This window comes from Crocodylus porosus, unplaced genomic scaffold (genome assembly GCF_001723895.1).
Source record: "Crocodylus porosus isolate Cpor-Errol unplaced genomic scaffold, CroPor_comp1, whole genome shotgun sequence".
NCBI lineage: Eukaryota > Metazoa > Chordata > Crocodylia > Crocodylidae > Crocodylus > Crocodylus porosus.
Genome location: NW_017728951.1, coordinates 25,174,080 through 25,183,405, shown reverse-complemented (window position 1 = coordinate 25,183,405; position 9,326 = coordinate 25,174,080). Strand labels below are relative to the sequence as shown.

Here is a 9,326-nt window from a genome sequence, read left to right as displayed (position 1 = left end):
ACTACGTGTACAGAAGGGCTCACTTCCACAACCTAATAACTGTGCAACACTCTTGCCAGAAGTGTCACCAATAAGCAGCAGATCCCTGAGGGTCCAAATCCCCTATACCTTCCAAAGATCATCTGAGCTTATTCATACTTTATAAACCTCAGTAACTTTCCATAACAGTCACCATGGATTTTCAGGAGTGCCGACTGAGCATAATGTCCCAGTGAAAGCCAGTAGGACCTGCAGCTGTAAAATCATTTAGGTGTTTCTAAAAAACCCAGTTCCATTATCCAATTTCAAAAGCTGGGCAGTATTAAGTGATGGATGCATAAGGGCTTGTCATCGCTGTGCAAAGAGGTTTAAAAATAGAATTTAAACTGACCTATTTTTATGAACTATACAAAAGACTCATCAGAAAAATAGTTGCAAAGAGAAGCATAAGTGTATTTTTTTGTAGTTGCCCTTTAATTTTAAGTGCACCTAATTACCCATGAAATTAAATTAGGTGGCTCTCAAGGAAGCCAGCATAATATTGAAAGATAAACCTCAGTGCAAAATGCTTAGTCAAGGACAAGAGAAGTCACGTGACATAAGTCTGCAATTAGGTTTTTCTAGATGAGCATTAAAATCAGAAGGGCAGTACAACAGCTTGGCAAAATCCAACAGGACCAGGCTCGAGTCTTTGTTGCACTCCACTTTCAGAGACAGATGGGGGCTGCTGAAGGATGCTGCAGCATGTTTTGGAATTACCCGACATGGCACTGAGAGGTTCTGGGAGACTCAATATCAATTAAAGCAACTGTATACAAAAGTTGAAGGGGGGGAGGGAGGAAGGGGTAAGAGACACTTATTTAAAAAAAAAGGACAAAATGAATTAAGTGGAAAAAGTGCAGGAGTACTTGTGCTAAGTGTTACTTCAAGACATTTGCCAATTATAATAATCTAATTAACTGTGTGCATAAAAGCAACAAGCAAGCCTGCAGTAAGACAGCAAATCTGACTTGCAGCCATCTCATAAAATGAAAATTGATGCCCGCTTCTTCTATGCAGAGATTAATTAAAAGAACAGGTTTAGTTTTATTTTTTGTTAGCTCCATTAAATAAAAAGTAAATATCAAAGTGACTATTCAATTAGAAAATTGGCAGTTTATGTGCTTTGAACTGCAATACAAGAAGACTAGTTGTCAAAAACACACCCATTATTCCCCCAAATATACAAGATATGCACTTTACCTTTACAGAGTAAGAAAATATATATACATTAATTACAGTAAAGAACACAGTATAGCCTATAGTTTTTTAACTTTACATAATGTTAGCAAGAAAAATATAAACCTTAATAAAATTACATACAATATATTCACAACAGTAACTGACATGGAGGGAAGAATTAATATATTGTTCTAGTAAGGCAGACTGCAGAGAAAGACAGGAAGCCACATACTTTATATTGCCACCATAATTTTTTTGCCTTAAATAGTTCTACTAAATCAAACAAAAATATCTGAAGTAGTTCCCCCCCCACCAACTTCTTTTGACATGAGACAAGAAATTTAGTTTTCTAAATGGTGCCATCAGCCTGAATCTTGTTTTACTAGATTCAGGCCAACTGTCCTGTGAAAGGTATATAGATGCTTTGGCTTTCTAGACTTTAATATAATTAGCATATTAACACCCAAAACGGAGGATAAGAACTAGCAATTTAAAAACAATTTAACAGCAAGGTTCAAATGTGAATAAATCAGGTAAGAATATTTTTAAGGTTATTATAAAGTCACTCCCCACTATTCTGTTGTAGTTCCCTAAATATTTACAGCAGGGATTTTTCTTTCAGTTTAAGCCTTATTTTTTGCCTCATCTGTACAAGAAAATCAGAATGTGAAGTTTATCATGAGAGGCTTGCCTACAAAGGGTAATATGAAATGAATAAACTTTAAATCACACCCCTTAATTAACAAGATATTATTAGGCAGTGTTTCTATCAAATCCTTCAATTTAGCAATTTATGTTAATACAGTCTGCAGATTAAAATACAGTATAAGATGCAAGTGGGAATGTTTCCTCATAGTACACAAGAAAGGGACAGCTTTTGCCCTTGGACTGTTATATACACAGCTCTCAGATTTTAGCAGGAGTTCTGAGAATGTGTGTATGGGCAAATCTGGCACTAAGAAACAGGGACAGGCATAAAATGTCTTTTATAACTACTTTTACATAAAGTAGATAAGTACTTTAGATAAAGATCATGGTGGGATGGCTGGAAGTGGAAGACAGGCAAGGTCTGGTTTTCCCAAATTTAAACTAAATTGAGATCTTTAAGAGTCTAGTCATTTACAGAGAGGGGCTGAAGCCAGATTATGCAGTTAATCTGCCTTTCAGGCAGAGAAATAATTACTCTAGTTGCAGCAAAACTACCTATGTAATATGGCCTTATGTAACCATTAAGTCTTCTGTGCACATACACTCCTGTCCAGGCTCTCTACAACCAGAAGAGGGGAAATGCATTTTGTCATGCTTCTCTTTAAACACTGGAAAAGGCAATACACAGTGGCCGAGCCCATTTATTTTGCTATATCAATCTGCCTAGACACAGCTGCTCTCCACATCAGCCTCTAGCACCTTTCACCTGGACAGGCACAATTCCTACCTTGATCAGTTCATTCCAGACCATTAAAAGGCATCATATGACCGTGCCAGGTCTGTTCTGCTGAATGGCTAGAAAGCAGAGCTGCAGGCCAAACAATCTCTCAGTTCAATTCTCCCCTCCAATACAAACACATACACACAAAAATGGAAAAGGACAAACTTAATACTGCTTCTGAATGCTATCATTCTGTTTAAAGGGTTGCTCCCTTCTCTAGCAGTGCAACTACAATACTTATAGGTGTATACAAGGCAATAAAACAAATTGTTCTTTTCTTCTTTTAAATAAAATCTATTAAAATAGGGTTTTTTTGTTTTTATAGGTCAATGGTTTTTAGCAAGGGAAGTACAATGAGAAAACTTCCCTTTTGGCTTTCAATATACTAAAACATTAAAAGCCGATTCAAGACCGGCCTTTAGGAGAAGCAGATTATCTTATATTACATCTATACAAGGTTTGAAAAACAGGTCATCTGTCAGAGTGATACAAATCAATGGGACAGGCATGTTTTTACTTGCCAACTGTACCAAGCTGATGCTTTGATTCTAGTGGCTGATTTCTTTTGTTTCAACCATGCTGAAAATTTCACTCAACTTGCAACAGGTTTCTTGGTGACAGAAGAGGCTCTTGTTCAGTTGCTTTGATTTTTTTCCTCTGAGCTGGTTGATGTTTCATGAATCTGGCACCCAGAAATCATGCAGTTTCCCCTAAAGAGGAAAACACCAAAAAAACAAAGCAGGAAACAAATTCAAAAAAGACATAAAAGTTTTATTCTGTGAGATTAAAGCAGGCAAGTGGTTTGCTTCAGATGATATATGGATTTACAGATGTGGTTGCAGTATAATCTTAATTGAAAAAGCTTAACAATGAATAGCAGGCTTCTGACATAGCCAAACTCATGATCTCATTTTAAATGAGCTGGAAAGTTGCAGCCACAGTTTTTACAAACTGATTTGCAGAAGCTTCTGCAACAGTGTCACCCTCTACTTCGCTTCCATTAATAATATAGTCTTTCACACCAAAATCTTGTTCGCTTCACCAATGCTGTAAATAATGGCACACATCAGCAAAATGAGAGGAGCCAAAGTGTTTAATTACACAGGCATTACACACTTCTCACAGATTCAAGCATTTATACATGCTTAAAACTCAATACAAGCAGCTTCTCTCAGATCACTGGATTGAGATGAACAAAATCCCTTCTGCAAAGGTTAGTTACATTTTATAACCTGGGGGACTACTACTTGGTATCAAGGCATTGTCCCATGATATAAAATCTGAAAAATCAATAGGATAGGCCCAAATCTTTCTGATACCCAAGAAGTAGCTACCCAGTCTCTAGCACCAGTCAGAGCTAAGGTTTCACCCAGATACCTTACCTGTAAAGCTAAAAGCATGCTCATCTACTAAATCATTTACTGAGCTGCAATGATTTTATTTTATTTTCAAATGAACCTAACACTTTACAACAAGAAAAACTGATTTAACGGCATTACCTGAGTAGGACGCGAGTTTTGTATCATTTCCTGCCACTTGCCATATATCCTAGCAACTAAGTCTTTCACCTGCAAATTAAAAAAAACCTACATTAATTAATAAAAATTGAATGGTCTAGCCATGAAATGAAACAGAATTAAACGTGAGATTGACTGGCAAGAAACATTTGAAGAGCTCCCTTTTAAAAACAGTTGTGGCAGGAGTCGAGTGAATGGCATATTAGGTCTCCACACTTGGAACTTTTGCTGCTGTATATTCCCCATGCACATACTACAGCAAGACAGTTCCATATGCAGCGAGGCACATGGGTAATGCTGGCACCCGGGACCAGTGTAACTACCTTTGCCTCCCAAACTATTTCATTGGGGGTGCGCAGGGAGTGCCATGGAAGCCTTGTAGTTGGTGAGAGTGAGTGAGTGAGTGGCTCTCACTATAGCAACCTCTCTGGCCAAATAAAGCAAAACATTCATTCCTTGATTAGAAGGCCATGCTTTACAGCAACTAGTCCTGAACATGCATTTGGTATACACTCTTCAGAGATGAAAATTTGTCTATGCGTCATTACAGCACACAAAGTATTTCCACCTGAGAGATACTGCATTATAATATTAAATTGAGTTGACATGCTGGGGCAAAGCAGTAATACAAACTTTCCCATCCCAAGGGGCATGGAAATAAGCACATGCAAAGGGTATGGATGATGCATGTTAAAGACTTATTAACTTGTTGAAGTGCCGTATTAGCTGCAAACATCTAACTGAGCACCAAGTATCAATACAAGGCTTTTTGTAAGGAAAGAATTTAGTGAATTTTAAGCTACTCTTAAAAGAAGTGGCAAAAAATGCAAAGGCTTGACTTGACTGAGCAGAAACAGCTCTTCAAAACTGAAGGCTGTCATGCCATCCATCCACTCTGATCCGGCTTCTACTCCATCTTGCAAAGACAGTAAGGTCAGAGACTTGAGACCACACACTAAATGATCAAGCAAACCAAGGGGCACTCTGCATCATCTTTTTGGTGACTTAAAGACAAAGTTATTGATTTAACTAGCTTGCTGACTTAAAATAAAAGCCATGGGAACAATGCAAAACCACCAGGTTAGCTAAGTGCATACATTTGTCTAAGTGCTACCTGGACAGCAGAAGAGGACTACTTCCCAAACACTAGCCATGACCTTTGAGCCAAGACATTAAGCACTATCACTGGCTCCAGAAAGCCCCTATATGCAGAGATCCTTATCCAGAAGGAAGGTAGCTGCACACGGTTTTTACAATGCATGATTAAAGCAGTCCTGCAGATGCCAACAAGATCATTTGCACTCCATCGTAATTAAGCACATGTGTAAGTTTTCACAGAACTGGGGCATAGGTGTAAAAGTCAGCACAAAAGAAAACCAGGAGAAAAAATTCAAGGCTTCCCAACCTGGGGAAGGAAACCAGAATGCAAGTCAATACACAGGCACACTTACCTTAGTTCTGTAGAACAGTCTTGCATCTTCCCTAATATCACACTTCACATGTTTATCTAGGGCACTGCAAAGCCTCAGTAAGTGTTGCTAAATACAAATAAAATGCAGGGCTGTTAAATCTATTATCCCAGAATTTCAAGTTTCAACAAACAATAAAAACCAGACAAAAAACTGAAAGGGTTAGGAAATGACCCAATCTTGATAACAATTTTTAAAAGTCTGAAACATTTTCCCCAAAATACATATTAGGTAGTATAACACAAACTAGAGCTAGCAGAATTCCTGGCCGTTGATGTTAGATGCTAGTGGGACCTGGTTAAATCAGGACTAAACTTTTTTAAATAGCATTTCCAAAAAGGTCCTATTCAAAGCAGAATTATAACCCTAAATTTGACCAGCTAGTTTACAAATCCTTTAGGCCCTAGAAGAGCTAACAGCAACACCATTCAGACTCATTTTTCCATGGTATACTTTAAAGCAAGAATGACAAGCACAGGTGCCATAAGTGGTATAGGCATCCTGAGTGGCACACAGCAGCCTGGGGAGGCAGCACAATGGCAAATAGGACCAAGATGAGAACACAGAGCACCAGACCAGACAGGCATCAGGGGGCAGGAAGCTGAGCAGCAGACTGGGTAAGGGAAAGCGACCAGAGTGGCACTTGGGGAGGCTGCAAATCTAGTTTGGGGCATTCCTGCCAAAAATGTTAGCTCCCACAGCTCTAAAGTTACAATAATTAGAAGTACAGTTGTTCAGCAGAGGTGAGAGTCAGGTCACCACTGGGCATTTCCTCTATAGCTAGTGGTAACTCTCCTAGCAGGCAATGAAGCAGAGGGCCAGTTCCCAGGGATAAATCATTAATTCTTGAATAACAACTAGAATCTACACTGCAGAGTTTTCAGTGAGTTGCAATATTAGGATCAGCCCAATAATGATGGGGGCTGTATAAAGCTGTAGGCTTTATACAAGGACATCCTATGTGTTAAAGGCACAGCCAATGGGCTAGATTTGGCTGCAAAGCTTTATCATCCTGCCCACAGTGCTGCCTGTGGGCGTCAGACTGACCCTACGTGCTGCATGTAGCATGCACTGGCCCCAGCCTGGCACGCATGGCATGCAGTCCAAGGCATGCACTGCACATAGCACGTGCACCAGATAGGCTCTGCATGCTAGATCTAGGCTTGATATGGACTGGCCCTTCAGACCATGCTCCAGATTCAGCATGCAGGGCCAGTCCAACACAGGCACCTAAGGCAGTCCCATGTCCTGGACTAACCAGGGTATGCAGGTCTCATCTGTCGGCCCAGATGTGGCCTGCTGACGCCCCACACCCTTCATCCATCTCACAGGGCCAGGTGAGTTTGCCTAATGTTTATTCCAGGGGCAGACAGTCAATCGATTTATCTCATTTAAAGAGCAGAGGAGAGAATTTTCAGTTACATCTCTCACTAGTGACACTAGAGGATGTATAGTAGAATTATATATTTTTTAAAAACCTCTCACATTTCTAGAAAGAATTTGGGAACAGATTTTTATAGAACATAAGTTGCCACCACTTCCAACGTATCTTCTACTAGCACTAAATTTTGTTGGTGGGGAAGGAAGGTCAGATTTATTTACTTAGCAGCTATGCACAGATCCACAGAGACTCAATGGCAGATGACCTTAGAAAATTAGCACTAGAAGGGCCATCAGGAGGTCATCTAGCCCCTGGCTCAAGGCAGGGTGATCCCTACTGAAGCCACCCTACACTAGCATTTGTCCAATCTGCACTTCACTTCCAAGAATGGAAATTCTGCAACATTAACTACCTTGCGATAAGCAATTAAATTTACTGTGGAGAAATACTGAAAGGTCGGATGACTAAAAGAGGAACAATCTCCTGATACTGCTTCAGTAAATGATTTCTGGCATCCTAGGTTACTCACAAGAGCTGCAACATTAGCTTTCAGTTCATGCACTCTGGAATTTAAATTGCTTTGTTAATAAGTTTGATATTTACAGTGAATCAGAACATTGGACACTTCCCTCCCCCAGCCGAATCAAAACATGTTTAGTCTCCAATGGAAAACATCTGAAATACAGTGATTTAGGGGAAAAAAGCTCCAGGGTGTACTCTTTCAGTCACTTCCAAGGACAGACCAAAATAACAAAGCCTCACCAAGGCCCTTCAACACTATTCTACATAATTTTTTTTAAAAGACTTTTTGGTTTGGGTTCTATTCAGGAAGAGAATTGACATTTTGAAGCTATACAAAAGTCAACATAAAAAGGAAGTTGCCTTCCCCTGACCAGCTCTAACTACTATATCACAAATGAGACACTTTACTAGTATGGAATTATGAGTTGAACCGTTTTCCTCCATAAATAGCCATCATTTGAACCAGTAACTTACCCTCCGATTAGAATTCAGAACATCAAAGCAACAAACTTCACTGACCAAGTGAAGAAGAACGTAGGTCAGATAGTAAGCCTAAAAAAGCAGCCAAAAATTATTCATTACAAGTTTGAACTTGAGTCTCAGCAGTTAGGTGTAGACACAAATGCTCTCATTTAATTACTATAGCTAGATACACTGGATACATGCAATGGGCACACTATTTTTCTATCATCCAGCCTCAAATCGAAACACATTCTGAAAGACTCAAGCAACAGCAGTTTCCATGGTACTAATACAAGCACAGTATGAAATTATTAGGAGGGCAGAACTTTTGGATAAGATGGAATACTCAGTATTAATAAGGGCATCTTCCTTAGGCTGAGAAAAAGTTAATGAAAATATTTCTTTTTGAAATCTGAGAGGAAGGATGGTTTTGTGGTTAAGGCACTTAATTGGGAAACAGGAAACTGAGTCCAATTCCTGCCCCTGCTTCAAGACTCTCTGCGACACCCAAATCCCATCTTCAAATAGAGGAATGTAAACCTTTCTTTTCATGTACACACCCTTTGGGCACGGTGCACCTTACTGCACACAAAGTATTTCACATGTGCATTAGGGCCACAATCTTAGATGGATAATACAACATAACATTTCAGTTAACCTAGCTGGATGGTAGAACACTAAAGGCAAAATGCTGCCGGACACTGTATGCAGAGATTACTTCAGGCACCGAATGGAGGTAGAACATGTTCACACACACACACCCCCCTGCAAATAATCAGCTTCAAATACCTGCTGGTCTAGCTCTGTCTGAAGGTATTCTCCACTGAGGTCACCCGGCTGGTCCATTCTTTCTTCTAACTTCTTTTTTAATATATTAGAAGGCTTTATGTATGCCAGATACTGACACAGGAGAGAGAGCTATATAAAAACCAAGCAAAAAAGGTTTTAGAAGTTGGTACTGCCTCAATTGCAAAATTCAACACAAACTACCACCCACTAAAAACAGTATTTTGCTCACTGAGAAGAACTCAATATCTAAGAGCATGGCTTTTAAATGAAGGAGGCAGCTTTCATACTGAAGTTTAATTATTCACAAGCTACCAAATTATTATGCATTGCATTATTAAAACAATACTCAATACAACCAAAAGCTGACAAAGGCAATTTGAAGCAAGGGAAAACTACATGTGGAAACAGATCCAACATGCGGAGTTATGTTTGCTGTCCTCAGGTTAGGGCAGAATGGAGCGTGTCTGGTTTGCCTCATGCTTCTGAGCTTTGCTGGTTGCCACATGGGACCATGAAAGAATTTCTTCCCCTCCTATTGCTACGGGTGCCGTGGTTGG

The 9,326-nt window shown here is 39.5% G+C and overlaps 1 protein-coding gene across 1 annotated transcript in view; it reads right to left on the bottom strand.

The window, feature by feature from the left end:
• Nucleotides 1–860: 860 nt before the first annotated feature.
• SLF2 (SMC5-SMC6 complex localization factor 2) overlaps nucleotides 861–9,326 on the bottom strand; it is a 40,480-nt gene continuing 32,014 nt past the window's right edge. Inside the window, exons 17-21 of the mRNA XM_019556086.1 lie at nucleotides 8,770–8,898; nucleotides 7,993–8,070; nucleotides 5,598–5,684; nucleotides 4,129–4,197; nucleotides 861–3,339 (exon numbers count right to left, since the gene is read on the bottom strand). Coding sequence (XP_019411631.1) covers nucleotides 3,304–3,339; nucleotides 4,129–4,197; nucleotides 5,598–5,684; nucleotides 7,993–8,070; nucleotides 8,770–8,898 — 399 coding nt within the window. The 3' untranslated portion in view covers nucleotides 861–3,303. The remainder of the gene's footprint in view (nucleotides 3,340–4,128; nucleotides 4,198–5,597; nucleotides 5,685–7,992; nucleotides 8,071–8,769; nucleotides 8,899–9,326) is intronic.